Here is a 19,309-nt window from a genome sequence, read left to right on the forward strand (position 1 = left end):
ATGTTGAGACCGGGTACTGGATGTTGACTATGCATAGTGGTATAGTATGATGATGACATATAGAGCTGATATTGATGACTGAGATGTTGAGAAATGCATATGATTTCATTATCATTTGATTACCTGATTATCGAGTAATCAATATATATCATATATGGTTGATATCCTAGCATAGTCATGGTCGGCATGCATCATGTGTCATATTTGAGAGAGAGTTATGATGATAGTATAACATAGAGATTTGTTTATTCAGTATCAAGGATTATACAATTTATCAGTCATGACATGCTATCTATTTTTTATTTATGTATTATTGAGGAACATTCATATACTCATTTATGATATGATGCTCTTTCTGATTCATATTATCTAATACATGATTTACTTTCTATTTGGCATCACTGATTCGGGGTAAGGTCTATTCACTGAGCCTTTTTCTCATGACTCCCTTATTTCTTGTTTAACCCCCACAGATATTATAGTACGTGATACTGACTTGAGATATCCTGATAAGATATTTTAGAGTAAAGATGAGGTGAGCTATAAATGCGAGACGGTATAGATGATAGTTTATATAGAAGTTGAGTTGTACTAGTATTTGATATTTGTACTCTTTTGTATTTGACGATGATTTGTATAATACAAGTCGAATCATGGCGTACTCTTGTATTAGTTGTTTTAGTTGTATCTTGATGGTTTGTTGTGGCCTGTGTGGGTCCTACCAGATTATGTAGTGGTCTAGTGTATAATATTATGAACTTGGATATTCATATGTTAACAAGTTTATTTGGTTAATAGTATGATTTATTTAGTGATGGATTATGTAATCATGGATAGGTTAGCAGATTTTATTTGATGATGTCATGATTATATGTGCACAGGAGAGTATCTGGTGTGTGAAAGCCCCGCCCGTCCTATCGCTTGCGCCGTGCGTGTCGTGTGGGCGCGTGGGCGTGCACGGGCCCTTGCCGGGCAGGGGCGTTACAATATTTGTACTCTTTTGTATTAGACGATGATTTGTATAATACAAGTCGAATCATGGCGTACTCTTGTATTAGTTGTTTTAGTTGTATCTTGATGGTTTGTTGTGGCCTCTGTGGGTCCTGTCAAATTTTGTAGTGGTCTAGTATATATTATTATGGACTTGGATATTCATATGTTAACATGTTTATTTGGTTAATAGTATGATTTATTTGGTGATGGATTATGTGATCATGGATAGGTTAGCAGATTTTATTTGATGATATTATGATTATATGTGCATATGAGAGTATCTGTGCGTGACGAGCCCCGCCCGTCCTATCGCTTGCGCCGCGCGTGCCATGTGGGCGCGTGGGCATGCACGTGCCCTTGCCGGGTAGGGGCGTTACAATATATGTACTCTTTTGTATTAGACGATGATTTGTATAATACAAGTCGAATCATGACGTACTCCTGTATTAGTTATTTTAGTTGTATCTTGATAGTTTGTTGTGGCCTTTGTGGGTCCTACCAAATTATGTAGTGGTCTAGTGTATATTATTATGGACTTGGATATTCATATGTTAACAGGTTTATTTAATTAATAGTATGATTTATTTGGTGATAGATTATGTGATCATGGATAGGTTAGCAGGTATTATTTGATGACGTCATGATTATATGTCCACAGAAAAGCATATGTACGTGACGGGCCCCGCCCGACCTGTCGCATGCGCCGCACGTGCCGTGTGGGCGCGTGGGCGTGCCCATGCCCGTGTCGAGCGGGGGCGTTACACTAGCACAGCAGCGGTGGGTGATAAAGTTGTTGGGCTACGAGTACGAATTGGTGTATAAGAAGGGAACTAAAAATCGGGTCGCTGATGCACTATTGCAGCAGCTTGAACCAGCCAACCTAACCATGATTTCTATTCCAATCTTTCCCTTCCTTTTAGAGATTAGATCTGCATGTGTGGAAGATCCAGAGATGAGGGAGCTCATGAAGAAGGTTGAGGAAGAACCATCTAGCTATCTCAGGTTAGAAGTGAAGGACTGTCTACTACTAGACTGAGGGTGAGTACATGTACCAGCCAAACCCTAACTATAGGTGACTTTGATTCACCACTTCCACGATACTCCTATGGTGGGGCATGAGGGAACCTTTAGAACCTATAAGAGGTTGACACAAAATTGTGTATGGGCAGGGGTGAAAAAAGAGGTACTATCCTATGTTCGAGCATATGAAATTTGTCAACGCGTGAAGGCGGACTCCACCAAACAAATGGGGCTACTGCAACCCCCACTTATTTCGGAGCAAATTTGGGAAGAAGTGACAATGGATTTGATTGATGGACTGTCCCAAGTCAAAGGACATACGATAGTAATGGTGGTGGTCGACCGATTGACGAAGGAAATTTTTGTGAAGAAAATAGCCCGGTTGAATGGAATGCCAAAGTCAATAGTTTCAAATCGTGATCCAATCCTCATGAGTCACTTTTGGCAACAGTACTTCAAACAGCAAGGTACTGAACTAAAGATGACATTGTAAATCTGTAAATCGATGGGCAATCTGAAGTTGTTAATCGTTGCCTTGAGCAATATTTGCAATACTTCGTGGGGGAGAAACCGAAGAGATGGCTAGCTTACCTGCCCTTGGTGTATTCATACAACATGGCTTATCACACCGCTATTGGGATGACTTCTTTTGAGGCTATCTCTGGGCACGTACCCTCAAAATTGAGATCATATGATCGGTCAAGCACACCTGATCGTACCGACATAGATGAAGTACTAGTGGAACGGGATGAAGTATTCAAGCAGCTTGAGCTTCATCTAACAGTGGCACAGAACTGAATGAAGTAGGTGTATGATCACAAATACCAGGAAAGAAGCTATAAAGTTGCCGATTGAGTCTATGTTCAACTCCAACTGTACTAGCAAATCTCGATACGAACTATTTAGAACCAAAAGTTGGCACATCACTTCTTTGGTCCATTTTAGATCCTGGAGAAGGTGGGAGCAGTTGCATATAAGCTGGATCTACCTGAGTCATCCCGAGTTCACCCGATTTTTTATGTATCCAACTAGAGAACCAAGTTGGTCCAGTTGAGCAAGTTGCAACACAACTACCCAAGCCCGAATTAGAGACAGTTGAGCCCACTCTGGAGAAAGTGCTGGTAAGCTGGATGGGACAAACACGAGCAGGCTACATAGGAAACCGAGGTAGCCATGATGGAGCAATATCCTGAATTTGCACTTTGAGGACAAAGTGAGCAGTAGCATAGTGGAATGATGTGATTTGGACCTCACCAAGTTATCTTGAGCATAGATACACCCTATGGGAGTCTTCTCTTATTGTGTTTTAGTTGTTTCTTTTAGAAATAAGGATTTTGTATGTCGCGTTCAAACGCTCCTTGTAAATACTTGTAGGTGTTCACATCGATAGAGGATGCAATTTGTGCGTTCAAACGCACAAACCCCATTCGAACGCCTGCATGTGAATGCATGCATACGTTCGTATTGGTAGAAAACGTAAAATCCATGTTCAAAGTGTTCGACCTCGTTCGAACGCGATTGACAAGAATTTGTTATTTCTAGGGTTATTATTTTTTCATTTTTAGTTTGTTGGTTAGCCTATTAAGGTGTGGATGGCAACCAAAAATATGATGAGAAATGAATATTGAATTCTATCCCCTTTCCTCCCTCTTTACTCCAATCTTTCTTCCCCTTCGTTCAAACCCTAGTCGTACGCCATCTCGACATCAGTAATCCTCTAACCTCCCTTGTCTGTCGAGTCCTCCCTCCTCCTTAGGATCTCAACCCCTTCTTCCTTATCCCATAAACACCACAATCTATCCACCCCATCGCCATTATCATCCCTCACCTCATCATCACCACTACTTTTACGTATTTTCATCCCAGTGCTAGTCAAAATCTGCGAGGGGCTTAAATACTAAAAACGTAGATTACGGATCGATCACCCGTAGTTTCGCAATTTTCTATCTACGGTAGAATATCTAATGTCTATTTTGCTCCAACTGTGTGGGCTATTTTTCTACATTCTATCTAGATCGAGAAACAGACGTTCGGTTCATATCACCACCATAGAGAGCTTCAAATTGAATTCATTCTTCATCATCTCCTCTGATGCCCTCAACATCACCATCGGCGAGCCATCCCCCATATAGATTTGATTCCTTTTATCCATTTTGCAAATTATCGCCCGCTATTATGTCAATCATACAATCAAGGTATACATTAAAGTAACAATATAAATGATCAAGCAAATGACATAGGTGAACAAATATATAGTCAAGTTCATCAAGATAGTCATAATCAAGTCATAGTCATAACATGCCAAGATATATCAACGAGATACCAAAATATGCTCTCCATAATTATAGCAAACTCCATACTCAAAATGTAGTCCTATAAAAATAAACTATCCTCCAGCGGAAATGGATAAAACTGCTATTAATATAAACGTCGAACATTAACCTCTATATGATAGAAAATAAATGAAACGAAAACTCCAAACGGCAAAGCCTCTATAGTAGATACTACTGATAAAGACTCAACTGCAAGTAGATGAAGGAGACGGATCTGTGCATAATGACATTGATGAAGTAGACTTGCTCAGAGTCTATCTAGTTTACTATTCCTCTTCTTTAACCGTATGTTGTAGAAACTGTTCAAGTCTCAATTCTGGATGTCTTTTGCCTGAGGCTCTCTTGATCTGAATTTGTTGTCAATTTATTGTAGTACCATGCTGCTATTTAATATTGGATGAAGTTGAGCTGATCTTCTGTAAGCCAGATGCAGGAAATTATCATAAGCACAACACTTGGCAACCCGTCGTCCGCTGCCGAATTCTCGAATCCAATGAAAAGCTACCAACTATCCAACTGCAGGAACTTTGGATAAGAAGGGTGATAGAATGAGAGAAGAACGATAGAGTAAATAAAGATGGGTGGCAAAAGTAGGTATTGGAGAATAAGCCTTGAATTAATGGAGTCTTATGAGATGCATGCATCTGGATAAGTCGGCACAGCAACTAAATCTAATGGAATAGTGCAATTGGTCCAAAGAGGAAAGGAAAAAAAATGCATGGAAGGGGTTTAGTGTTAATATTTGTAATTAATTAAAACACATATTCTTTCATAGCATGTAATCACAGAGGCAAAAGATACAAGTTATACAAGTTATCATAACAGTAGGTAAAAGATAGAAGACAAAGTACATAGTTTTGGATCAATTCTATTGATGGCTTTTAAAAAATGTTGAAGTCCGTTTGAATGAATCTGTTCGAATACCCTTAAATCTATTTGAATACACTTAAAAAGAAAACATTTGTTCAAAAACAATTTGAATTGCATTTGAACTTATTAGGAAGTTTAAGTTTGTGTTAGAATATCTGACAGAGCTATTCAAATGCACAAAATCTTTGAAAAGGTTTTGAGCCAATTTGTTGAAGATTTAGCAAAAAATTTAGGTTTCCTAGTTATGTTGAGACGACAATAACTAAAGGCCATAATAGTGAAAATGGGTCAGATAATATCCTATACAACCAGTTCCATATTCGAAAGTGTAGGATATGGGTTGCAAAATTTCAACCCAACCTAACTCGGATTACAATACGAATAGAAATTTTAAAAACTTTCGATTAGAATTCCAATATAGATTAGATGAATTTTATTTGGATATAGATTCAACTATATATTAGGGTATCTATTTATTCATAAATATATAACTTGAATTCACTAGTATTTAATAATTTTTCAAAATTTCGAGCTCTCCTAAATGGGTTTAATATTAATCCACATTCTATTATTAAATATAGAGCATTCAAATATTTTTTCATTAGTAAACATATAATAAATAACTTTATTTAGGATATTGAACATCCACAAAATTTCGTAGATCTTATGGTCCGCAAAATTTGGATATATTTTCATTTATCTTTCAAATCTATATAAATCCTTACTTTATTTGTGTTTTTTAAGCCCTCATCAGTGTTCAATTTATATCTAAATGTATTTACGATTTAATTTGTATTTGAATCATTTTAAGGTTCGATTTATATTCGTATCATAAGATCTGATTTAGTATTCAATTAATATCCATATCTAAATCTGTATTCGTACCCGAAAGCAAAAGTATGAATCTTTATGTAGGTTGACTAATATCCAATCCGTATACAATCTATTTTTATCCCTATTTTCACTCCTAATACTTAATTGATTATTTTAGTTTACTTAGTTTTATTTTTAAGCACATCAAATATCAGTGCATCTTTATAATATATAAAATATTTAAAAAGACTTATCAAACTCCTTGTAACTTTATTTCCTCTCATTTCTCTTCCTTGGTATTACTTCATCTCCCTCGTTTCTCCTCTAGGGCACAATAAAGATAAGCAAGTGGGAGACATGCTCAACTTGATACAATCACACAAGGGCATTGAGCACTCTCTTTCTAATTATTTGGTGAAAAGAGGGTCATCCATGCAGTCAAAAAAAAAAAAAAAAAAAAAAGAAAAAGGGTCATCCATAGTTATGTAACCCTACAAAAACTGTAGAGGATCCCAGCAAGAGGACAAAAGAATTTATTGCTTTCAAACCTAACAATCTTCATTTATTATGCTAGGGTAGTTGTTTTCTTCCTACTATTCTCTCGACCATTTATAATAGGGTTAATTATATTTTAACCCTCTCAATAATTATTTGATATTACTTTATTATGCATGGATCTCTATACTTTAATATTTAATAATCTTGTTCACCGGATCTCGTGATGCATTATTTTTTTGACCTCAATAATCTTTCAAATATAGTTTTTCCATACCTAACAGATATACTGTAGAACTCAATCTAGTATATTTCATCAAAACCTAGGAAGCAATCTCCAATAGCAACTAATAGATAATAAAAAGAGATGCTTAATGGCTAGTATGGCTAAGTTTTTTTTTAACTCTTAAATACCTCCTTCAAATACGGCAAAAGTTCTTATGAAATTTCAAAAAATTATCTAATCAGTTGAAGATTCGCAACAATGTTCAAGTGTGACCAATTCACGTATGAAGGCGATGACTTAAAATCTAAAATTTTAAGCCCATTTAAATCCTATTTGAACTTTCATTCAAATGCATGCAACTCCAAAAATTATGATTTCTATATTTGTAAACGTTCTAAGTCGTCGAACACTTTGCGAACACCTTCAAGAAAACTTATTTTTCACTTTAATTTATTTCATTATTCGCTTCAATTTTCCTAGTCAACATTCACAAAACTTGTGCATATGCTCATTAAAAATTTCTAAACATAGTTACATATTTAGAATATTTTAAAACACATTGATAATTATAGAAAATTTTTGTAGATTTTAAAGGAATTAGATAATATCAATTTAGTATTTAATATTTAGAAAAATTACCATTTATTCAAAATTTAAGATTATTTCTATTGAAATGAAAGATTATTAAGTGACACATGTAAGGGTTAAATATATTTTACCACTATTACTGATGCGTAGAATCACTTTAACCTCATGTATTTCAAAAAGTCTCAAACCAGTTTCTATATTTATGACTAAAAATGAAACTATTTATTTTTATATTAAATTTAACTGAATAATGCCAAAATAATCACTAATATCTCATCATGTTTATTACATAAGACATGTAGATTTTGAGACAAATAAAATAGTCATGTCGCTTAATTAAGTTTAATAAAAAAATTAATAGTCTCACTTTAGTTATAAATATAGGGATTGATTTGAGATTTTTTGAAATACATGAGTAAAATAATTTTGGGCATAACTACAAGATAATTTAAAATGTGTATATGTTCTCTATTTTTCTTGAAGGGGTGAGAATGATAATATCTAGCTACGGTTAAGATGTAAAGATATAATTAACACTTTATAATAAGTAGTTTAATAATCTGGCTTTTATTTTTTCCATTTTTGGTTGATTTCTTCTAATTTATTCACCATTGGTTCAAATTGAATATTTGAGCTTAGGATTTACGATTAGGCTCAGCTCATTAAGTTTGATTGTGAGAAGTTTTTAAATCTATGATAACATTCTCTTCTAACTTTTATATCAAATAGATTATATTTATATTTAAAACTTTGCCAATTTAGGATATAAAAATATTACATGAGCTATTCTTTGGGTTTATGGCTAAGCTGTCTTAAAGAAATAAATTAACTATTAGATGGAATATAGTTTAAATGAAACAAATGAATTAGTAGTAAAACGATTTACTAGAAAACAGAGGAAAGAGGAGAAGGAAGATTTAAAGAGAAACTAAATATCTTCTTGGTATATATTGAAACTAATAACTATATAATTCTAATAAGCTTTTAATTTATTTTTTCTTTGAACCTTCAATAAAAGCGCTCTAATCTAGAATCTGATCTAATTATTCTTTAAATAATTACACCCAGGTAAAAGTCCTATGATGAATTCAAATTAAGCTCACTTATCCTTATTTGCCAAGTTTGAATTGGTGAGTATATACTTTAAACTATATATAAATAAATAAATATGTATGTATGTATGTGTGTATGTATGTATGTATGTATGTCAAAATCTAAAATATTATATCTAAAAAACGTTAATTGCATTTTGACCCGTTCAACTATTAGTGTTACTTTCACTTCATTAAGAAAAAAATAGACACATATACCACTGAAGTATCTAATTATATTAAAATTTTGATTAATTAATTAGATGAACAAAATCTTATTTTCTCTTCACCTCTCTTGTTTTAAGTTGCTTAATATTTGAAAAAGTTATTATAAAGATCACTAATGGATAATATAAAAGGATATGGAAGGAAGGTGGGGGCATTTTTTGCTCATCTATTAACTTACCCAAATCTTTATATCAAAATTTTTAACAAAAGATCGACAAACTTAATTATACATTTAAATAATTAAGGGGGTATATTTCTCCAATTTTTTTCTTGAGAAGGTGAATATAATAAAGAGTGATAGAGGTAAAGATATAATTAGTCCAACTAATTTTAGGACGTCTATTTACTAATGTCTGGATCTTGGCTAGGTAATGATATATGGTAACGAGATAAAGATAGCTACAACTTAAATGCATACATTTATTAATAGATCATAAGTAGGCCACAGAGAAACTTAATTTGGATAATTTTCCAAATAGAGAGTATTTCTAATAACGACAATGTTACGAACCGGCTTGATCTGATCCGTAATGATTTTAGACTAGATTGAGGATGTGATTTTCGAAGAAAGCTGTGAATAATCTAGCTATTGGATCTTCTTAAATTTTGAATATGTTATTGCCTTTGAAAAAAGTTTTCCAATGAATTCAAGATTATAGGGTTTGAATGGCTAGATCTTAAGATATCAACCGAATAGTGGCCGAAGGTCACGCAAACCCTAGCTTGATAGCCCTTCAATTGGCCAAATAAGTGCTAGATTAATTCCTTGGTGAAAAATAAGAGAAGTTGTTGTATAAGAGGGGGGATTAGGAGTTAGAGAAAGTCGACTAAAGACTTAGGCGGTGGAAGGAAGGAGGTGAAAGAGGCGTCAATGGCTAGAGCAAAAAAGAATGAGATAAAGGCACAATGTCATTTTAATTATCAGATAAACTCCAATTATAGTTTCCTCCATATATTTATAAAGGCTCACCTTAGGACCATCAACTAAGTTAAAAATCATAACAAACTAATAATTTTCGTTGCGGTGCATATGAACGCACTCGATCGCGTTCGAACGTGAAATTATAGTTCTCTATCATTGCAAACGTATGTAGGCATTCGAACGATCGTGTTCGAACAACCCGAGCCAGTTCAAATGCGCAAATCGTGTTCTCTGTTTTTGTAAACATGTGTAGGCGTTCACATGGCCTATTAGAACGCCCCTCGGTAAAATTCTTTTATTTCTTCAAACAAAGATCAACTAGATAAATAGGTTCATCCTAATGAACCCAATGTCGTGAGTAGAGCCAATATGGATCGAATCATATCAGACACTTTTATAATTTAATTACATTTAATTTTTAATTTAGTATATAAAACTAAGTATATAGTTGATATACATTTTGTTATAATATAGTGCACATAATGTACATATGCAGTGCACACAAAAGTCCACTATCACAAATTAAAAACTCAAATATAATTAAATTGTAAAAGTCACCACTAATAACTGAGTTAGAGTTGCAAATATCTCTCCTTCAAACCCCACATTGATAGGACCTGAGTCCCAACTACTGGTACTGTGAATGGGAAGTCGGATCCTCTGCATACAAAGAAAATCTTCATGGATATAAATATGTACAAAGTATTTAGCAAGTAGCATAAATTTGGTCAATTTGTAGTCCATTTCAATGAGAAACATAAGCCCTAGTTGTTTAACTCATGTATGGGCTAAGTTGCTCTTAAATCTTTCATAAATTATTATTTTTTAAAATAAATAAAATCACATTGATTGGGACCTTAACTTAGTCATTGACCACTTTAGCTCGATTTTAACTTACCTTCTTATAATTTAAATTTAAATACTAAAATGACCAAGTTATTCTACCACCTTCAAATTAGACTATAGTTTCATGGGGATTATTGAATCTTTTATATCACAGTTAATAATGGCTAACAACTATAAATGATTTAAATCACAGGAGATAAATGCTTGAGTTCAGATAAATTAAAATCAGGTCAAACCACATAGAGTAAAATATAATATTTACTACAGTGTCAATTGAGCTAGAAGGTGTATTCTTTCAAGTTTCTTGTTGTATTATTTCTCATGCGGCCAATGTTAGCAAAACATGAGACTTATTTCCAAAGGCTGGTGTCCAATTTTTTACACTATCTACTTGATATTGAGTCGAGTCTGGTTAGCTGATTTTAATTGTTATTTTTAATTTAAAAAACCCTTTATGTGTATCAAGTTATTACTAAGGTTAATGAATTTTCTCTAACAAGACATGCACAAAAACCAAAAATTGTGTTACCGTGTTCTTGAATTATTTCAACACCATATATCCCTAAATGTGTCACACCATACGGTAGGGTGGCAAAGACCATTTCGTAAGCTCTTAATAGGTTTTTTTTTTCTTTCTTTAAATCTGTTGGTAAGAAAATAAAAGCAAATGTTTATAATTGACCAAGCCGGCTCATATTTGTTGACCATACTAGTCCATGGGAAAAACCCATTTTTCTACACCAGTTGGTCCCACTTAAAATCAACTCTGCATAGCAGCCGTTCGTTCAATGTCTGATTATCGTATCAGACGGCCATGATTTGGTCGTTCCTCTACGCCATCAGAAATATAGTGTCCACAAAACGAGGAGCGGATTCTCTGCGGATCTGAATGCAAGAATTTCATGTCACGGCATTGATTCGAAGCGCGAAAATATACTCAGCTTGAGTAGATTCCAACAACTACAGAAGCAGTGGATCCGAGATCAAGAACCGTGCCAACTCTGCCATGGTTCTGGTCGCAGAGCCTTCATCGTTGGAAAGTCTTTTTCCTCAGTTCTTTGTTCTAATTCAAGAGTCAGGAGAGAGGGAGACCAACTGTGGCCTCCTTTTACTCACCTTTCTTCGAGATTTAACCCCCAATTTAAGAGAAGCCCGAGAGAGAGAGAGAAGACGTAGAAGAAGTGTTTCTGCTCTTCTTTCTTAGCTTCTTACCCAATTGAAGAGAAGAGAGACTAAGAACAGAGAGGTAGAGGGATAAAGGTGTGTCTTTTCCTCAGTTTCTTTCTGTTTCTCTCTCTTCTTCTACTTCTTCCAAATTTTTTCACAAAGAAGAAGAGACCCAGATAGAGAGCTCAAAAGCTGTATTAAAAGCCAAGATCCTTTTTATCCAAAGATGGGATTTTTATCATTTCTCTCCTCTCTCCTCCTCCTCCTCTTCCTTGTCCAGTCTCAAGCTTCCGACATCCCTTTAGGCTCCACTCTTACCCCATCCAACTCCTCTTCTTGGACTTCTTCTAGCCAAACCTTCTCCTTCGGCTTCATCTCCTCCTCCTCAAATCCCTCTCTCCACGTCGCCGCCATCACCTACTCCGGCGGCATCCCCGTCTGGTCCGCCGACGGCGCTGTCAACTCCTCCGGCTCCCTCCAGCTCCGCCTCGACGGCAACCTCTGCCTCCTCAACGGCAGCGGTTCCGTCGTCTGGGAATCCAACACCTCCAGCAAGGGCGTCACCGCCGCCTCCCTTCTCGACACCGGGAACTTGGTTCTCAAGAACGCGACCGCTGTCATCTGGGAATCCTTCGAAAACCCCACCGACACCATCCTCGAGTCTCAAAATTTCACCTTGGGGAAGGTATTGCGTTCAGGAATTTACTCCTTCTCTCTCCTCGAATCGGGAAATTTAAGTCTCCTTTGGAATGACAGTGTTCGTTACTTCAACAAGGGTTTCAATTCCTCCTTCACTGCTAATAAGACCCTCATCTCTCCTGTTCTTACTCTCCAAACCAATGGAATTGTCTCACTCTATGATGATTCCCTCAATACTACTGTTGCTATAGCTTATAGTAGCAACTACGGCGAGACCGGCGTCATGGTTAGATTTATGAGATTAGATTCTGATGGAAATTTTAGAGCTTATAGTTCTGCAAAGGGAAGTGGCATCCAGACGGAGCAATGGTCGGCTGTTTCTGATCAATGCGAGGTTTTTGGATTCTGCGGAAACATGGGCATTTGCAGTTACAATGACACGTCACCGATTTGCGGTTGTCCGTCACAAAATTTTGAGTTCATTGATCCTAATGATAACAAGAAAGGGTGTAAGAGGAAGACTGAGATCCAGGATTGTCCTGGGAATTCTACTATGTTGGAGCTTGATCATACCCAATTCTTGACTTACTATCCTGAAATCAATCAAGAACAGTTCTTTGTTGGGATTTCTGCGTGCAAGTCAAATTGCCTCTCTGGGCCCTCCTGCGTTGCCTCGACGGCTCGTGCAGATGGTTCGGGCCTGTGCTATATCAAGATATCGAATTTTGTAAGCGGTTATCAATCCGCAGCGCTTCCAAGCACTTCTTATGTCAAGGTCTGCCTTCCGGCTGCCCCTAACCCGCCTTCATCCGCTTTGGGTGAGACTCAGCAGAAATTATCAAGATTGCATTCCTGGGTGGTGGTGGTTGTGGTTGTGGTCACTGTCTTGGGCTTGGTAGTGTTGGAGTCAGGGCTGTGGTGGTTCTTCTGCCGCAATAGTCCTAAATATGGGCCGTCGTCAGCTCAGTATGCCCTTCTTGAGTATGCCTCCGGCGCGCCAGTTCAGTTCTCTTTTAGAGAACTGCAGCGCTCGACGAAAGGCTTCAAAGAGAAGCTTGGGGCTGGAGGATTTGGAGCTGTCTACAGGGGAGTGCTGGCTAACCGAACGGTGGTCGCAGTGAAGCAGCTTGAGGGGATTGAGCAAGGGGAGAAGCAGTTCAGGATGGAGGTTGCCACCATTAGTAGCACCCACCATCTGAATTTGGTTAGGTTGATTGGGTTTTGCTCTGAGGGACGCCATAGATTGCTTGTCTATGAATTCATGAAAAATTGTTCTTTGGACAGTTTCCTTTTCTATGGGGAGTCATCGGGGAAGTTGCCATGGATGGTGAGGTTTAGTGTGGCCATAGGGACAGCTCGAGGGATTACATATTTGCATGAAGAGTGCCGTGATTGCATTGTCCACTGTGATATCAAGCCAGAGAACATCCTTCTTGATGAGAACTTCAATGCCAAAGTATCTGATTTCGGTCTAGCTAAGCTCATAAACTCGAAAGATCATCGTCACCGGACTCTGACTAGCGTTCGAGGGACTAGGGGATACTTAGCCCCAGAATGGCTCGCAAATCTACCGATCACATCCAAGTCCGATGTCTACAGCTATGGGATGGTGTTGCTGGAGATTGTGAGCGGACGGCGGAACTTTGATGTTTCTGAGGAGACTGGCAGAAAGAAGTTTTCAATATGGGCATATGAAGAGTTTGAGAAAGGGAACATCAGAAGCATAGTTGATAAGAGGCTCGTGGAGCAGGAAGTGGACATGGGTCAGGTGGAGAGGGCAGTTCAAGTGAGCTTCTGGTGCATTCAAGAGCAACCTTCACAGAGGCCATCTATGGGGAAGGTGGTTCAGATGTTGGAAGGGATTATGGAAATTGAAAGGCCTCCAGCTCCAAAGTCCACAGATAGTTCACTTAGTGTTACCAGTGGTAGTAGAAGTACTAGCCTTCTCTCTGCTACCGTAGCTGCTTCAGGTCCAGTTGCTAATTCTCAGAGTTCACTTCACGCTACCAGAAGTTCATCATCTTTTTCCAAGAGGAACATAGAGAAAGTATCCTTATCCCTTATCTCTTCAGATCAACCCTCTCCATGAATACATTAGAGTTCCAAAACCATACCTTCTAGCTGTACATATTTACTGTGCGAATTTCTTTATGCAACAATTCCCTCAGTAAGTCTGTAAAAGAACCACTAAAGACACATAATCTAATTTGGATTGTAATATGGGACTTGTTTAAATCTGTTTATGAAAATGTAATAGACCGATGTCTATTAGGACTTTCCATATATTCGGATTTCTTTGTGCTTATCTGTGTGCTTTTATTTTCTGTGTAGGCAGCAGTCAATCAATTGACTTTTGATCAATAGAACTTTAGAATGCTAAAACTCGTGATTATATTGGAGATGGCAACAAGTATTATTTCCTATTTGCTTAAATAGGTTTAACATTTTCCTTCCTGCTTCTTTCTGAGATATAAATTATGTTGGGCTTCTTTTATTTGCAAAGGAGCTTAATGTTTTGATTAAAGTATATTACAAGCTTGATTTGCAGAGTTCCAATACTATGGAAGCATAAGTTGGGGTTATGTTTATCTCCCAGAGAACTGTTTGATGTTTACTCTGAAAGTTGTTCTCTTGTACTCAAAGAGACCGACATATTGAGTGTAATGTATAGATCATTTAAAGCGCCTTGCTTGCATTATTTGCTTGAACAGGAAGAAAATGAAAGAAATGAGGCAAAGAGATTCGAGAATTTGGTTGATCTCCTACGATAGTCTCTCTTTGATCTGATTCTCTTCCATATTTTCCCTAATGCATGTGGTTTGCTTATTTTGGAGTTGTTTTGTTTGAACTTCCTTTCCTCTTTTTTTTCTTGCTAGTGTTTTGTAAAATTGTAAGCATCATTTTGCTACAAACATTGAATTGATTTTCAAGTTTTCAACCGGGATTAACTGTTCCTGGTATGACAGATTTTAGTATTCAGATCTACCTCTGATTGAAATTTCATTTTATGTACTTTTTTTGCAGGATCTGAATTGCAGAATAATACTACGACAAGGCAATGTTTTGCCTAGTTTTGTTGAACATCATATCAACCAAGTTGTGATAGATATGCTGGGTAGGGAGAATCAGATTGATATCAACCATAATCTCCATAATGTTATATGACAAATGTGCTCGCCAAATCAGCTTAATCATAAAAAAGATTACGTCCAAATATGCTTTGCTGTTGATTTATGCATTCACTTCTAGATTTTGACATTGTCTATATGCAGTAGTGTAAGTTTTTGCTATGCTTTTGCTCAAAGATCTATCTTGATTAAATTATTGTTATGATAAAATGAATGTATGCTACATGATAGTTAATATTAGGTTTTCAGTGTTGGCAAATATGTATAAAATATTTTTAGTGTCTCTATATTTGTATATGAGTATATCTACAAGTTTAGATAAAATTTGGACTAAAATTCTTTAGATAAAATTTGTATATGAGTATATGCTACATTCACAATGCGTTTGAATACACCCTGTAGGTGTTCGCACATATAGAGAGTTTGTTTTTGCTATACGAGCGCACCCTACAAGTGCTCGCACATATAGAGATGGTGTTCTGGTAGTTCGAATGCACCTTGCAATTGTTCACAATGCGTTCACATATATAGAGGTGCATATTTAGTCGTTCAAATGAGCTTGAGAAAATAAATCATCGCGTTTGAACGCACTCAGGCCGCATTTGAATGCCCTCACGTAATTTGAAAATTTGGAGTCATGTGTGACTTGATTTGATTTAGATTTGACCTCATCTTTATAAGGTATATAAGGGTTAGGACGCTCTAAACCTAGAGAGATTAGCTATTGCTTCTAAAGTTGAGTTTTTGAAGATACAATGTTCGTTCACTGACTAAAGTCCGTCTCATCTTCTACACATCGAGACTTTCGTCTTAAAGGTCATCAAGACAAAAGATCAATATCAAGGGTTACTGAGATTAATAATTAATCATGGGAAATAGTGAATCACAGGCACTAACAATCAAAATTGAGTAAAATAAAGTTGTGGGGATTGACATGTTGTTTAGAAAATTAGTCTGATAAACTACTATAGTTTATTAGTGATTGGTTTGATCCAAGTTTGAATCTGTAATTTTTTTCCCATTTAAGTTTTTCTACATAAAAATCCTGGTGTTCATCTTTGCTTTGCTCGTTAATTTTTATTTCATATATTTACTTAAGCAAATAGTTAGAAATATTGCCTAAGATTTAGATATATACATGTGTCTAAGTATTTTTAATTGGAATTAGAGCATGCTCTCCTACTTTAGAGAGAGAGAGAGAGAGTTACTAGGCATGGATTTCCATAAAGATGGATAATCTTTAATTATACCTCCTATTCTTGATGCAGTAACTATGGTTATTGGAAAATTAAGATGAGAGCTTACATGAAATTGAGACTAGCATGTTTGGCTTATCATAGTAAACTGTTGGAGTGCACCTATGCACTTAGTGAACAATAAGTTGTTGAAAAACCTACTAGTTTTGGTATAGGTCAAATTATGAAAAGGTTGACTGTAATAGCAAAGTAATAAATATTATTTTTAGTTGTGTTTTTTTAATGAATTTTGAAGAATTTCTATATAGGAGATTGCTAGAGATGCTTGTTGATCATATAAACTATACATGAGGGAACTACTAAAGTTAAGCTCTCAAAACTTCATAAATTGACAACAAGTTTTGAAACTCTTCGCATATAGGAGAATGAAACTTTCAATGAATTTTATGCAAAACTTAGTGATATTGTCAATTCTAATTTTAACCTAGGAGAAAGAATTTTTGAACATTGAATTGCACAAAAGATCCTTAGGTCTCTATTTGAAAGGTTTTAGGCTAAAGTCACTACTATTGAGAAAAGTAAGAGCATCAACAAAATTAAGGATTAATAATTGGTAGGTAATTTATAAACTTTTGAATCCAGTCTTTCTAAACCTAGGAAGTCCAAAAGTATGTTCTTAACTACAATTAAAAATGATCTAGAAGAGTCTGATGATGATAGTGAAATAGATATTCAAAGGATGACTATGTTTTAAAAAGTTTAACAAATTTTTTAAGAAGCCAAACAAGTTAGATGCTAAGAAGTTTGAGAAAATTAAAAATTCTAAGAAAGATAAAAATCATGTAAGTGCAAATGTTGGGATGGCTAACAATAACTCTAAACAGAAAATTAAAAGTCATGATAATTAAATTTGACATTATGAGTTTCTGATTTTGATCATATTGCTCAGGAATGTCCCAATTGGCTCAAGAGCAAGGGTAAGGCTATAAAGGTCTATTGAGATGACTCAAATGATGCTTCCGAGAAAAACAAGATAACTATATAACTTTTACCATCTCTCTCTCACAATGACTCTAACGTTGATTCTCATAGTACAGATGAGCAAGAATTGTTACCACCTGAAGGAGAAGAAGACTCTAAAATTCAAAAGGCATACAATAAATTGTACTTAGAGTAATTAAAGTTAAATAAAAACAACCTAAAGCTACTCCAAAGACTCAAGATAATTGAAGCTGAAAAAAAAAATCCAATTCGAAGAGAAATACAATGTGGAAGTGAATGGATCAAAATTCTCACACAACTGAACGGAGCAAAAGAAAAGACAAAGACCACAGAGACTGTATAAGGGCGATTTGAAGGAAGGGATCTTTTTAAAAGAGAAGAACAAACTGGACGAGACATTGAAAGTTCAATTTTTTGGAAAAGACATATATAAACTTAGATATACATATAAATTAAGTAATAAAAGGATTGTCTTTGTTTTTGCAGACATTCAAAAGAGAGATAACATGAAATCATGAAATGAACCTCCAAAGCAAACTTAGACAAAATTCTCGACGTCATAATTGAATTAACATCACGGTGAAACTTCAAAAGAGAAAAAGGTAAACATGAATAACACTCCTCGAGAAAAGGTAAAAAGAAAAGCTTTCATATCTTATCATTATGGCATTCTAGGGCATACCAGACCAGATTGTAAACTCTTGCAAAAACCTACGAGTGCTTTTATTTATGGTGTGAAAACTAAGTTTATTTAAAATAAGAAAAGTGATTTGAAATGCTGTGCTGTACTTACTACTTTGAAAGCTTTAAACTCAAAAGTATGGTATTTAGATAGTGGTTGCTCAAGTCATATGTCCAGTGATAAATCCATAATTTCTAAAGTCAAAGACTATGAATGGGGAGTTGTGACCTTTGGAGACGAAAATTCAACTAAGGTAATTGGTAAAGAAAAGATAAGTACTCTATGTGTGCTTATTCTTGAAAATATTTTGTTTATTGAAGGTTTAAAAGTGAATCTCCTGAGTATCAATCAGTTCTGTGATAAAAATTATAAGGTAAAATTCTCTAAAAATGATTGTACAATTTTATATCATGAAGGTAATGTAATATGTTATAAATCTACAACATCTGATAATTGCTATATAGTTAAAATTTCAAATAATTTGAAATATAACATAACTACTTTAAAAATTGTTGTTCTGTGGCACCAATGATTTGGATATGTGAACCACAATGAACTATTCAATTTGTCCAAATATGAGACAATAAATGATATGTTATGACCCGATCATTTTGAATTTAGGAAGGCAATCCGCACAGTAAGAGAAAAATACCACCAAATATTTTCCTATAGCTAAAAAATTATGAAACCAGATGTGTTATCTGTAACTTTTTGATATACGTTTTTCATATTTACACTCTTTGCATATTTGTACTGTAGCTAGGGTGAAATACGGTGGTGGTGTTGGTGATAATGGTGGGGATGGAGCGGACATGGGTTTTGGGTGGTTTGCACAATGTGTAGTAGGGTGAAGGAGAGGGGGGAGGAAGATGGCCAATATCTCAAAAAGGAGGGAGAGCCCAATAGTCGAAGGAGGCTAGGGGTAACAAACAGCGGGCAACGAGGTGGCGTGTGGCTAGGGTTTGACCGAGGAGGGAGCTTAAGATCAGTTGGGAGAAGATAAGTTAACTTAATGATTCATTTGATAAAAACCTAACGAGGCTGCCTTCAACATATTTAGAGGTAGCCTA

The 19,309-nt window shown here is 35.7% G+C and overlaps 1 protein-coding gene across 1 annotated transcript; it reads left to right on the top strand.

The window, feature by feature from the left end:
* The first annotated feature begins 11,313 nt into the window (after positions 1-11,313).
* On the top strand, positions 11,314-14,514 carry LOC140795568 (G-type lectin S-receptor-like serine/threonine-protein kinase At1g34300). Its single transcript, XM_073148232.1, has one exon. It carries the CDS (start codon positions 11,819-11,821, stop codon positions 14,318-14,320), a length of 2,502 nt encoding a protein of 833 aa, XP_073004333.1. The 5' UTR covers positions 11,314-11,818; the 3' UTR covers positions 14,321-14,514.
* Positions 14,515-19,309: the final 4,795 nt, after the last annotated feature.

Source organism: Typha latifolia, chromosome 9 (genome assembly GCF_019914945.1).
Source record: "Typha latifolia isolate L0001 chromosome 9, TyphaL0001v2, whole genome shotgun sequence".
In the NCBI taxonomy this organism is placed as follows: Eukaryota; Viridiplantae; Streptophyta; class Magnoliopsida; order Poales; family Typhaceae; genus Typha; species Typha latifolia.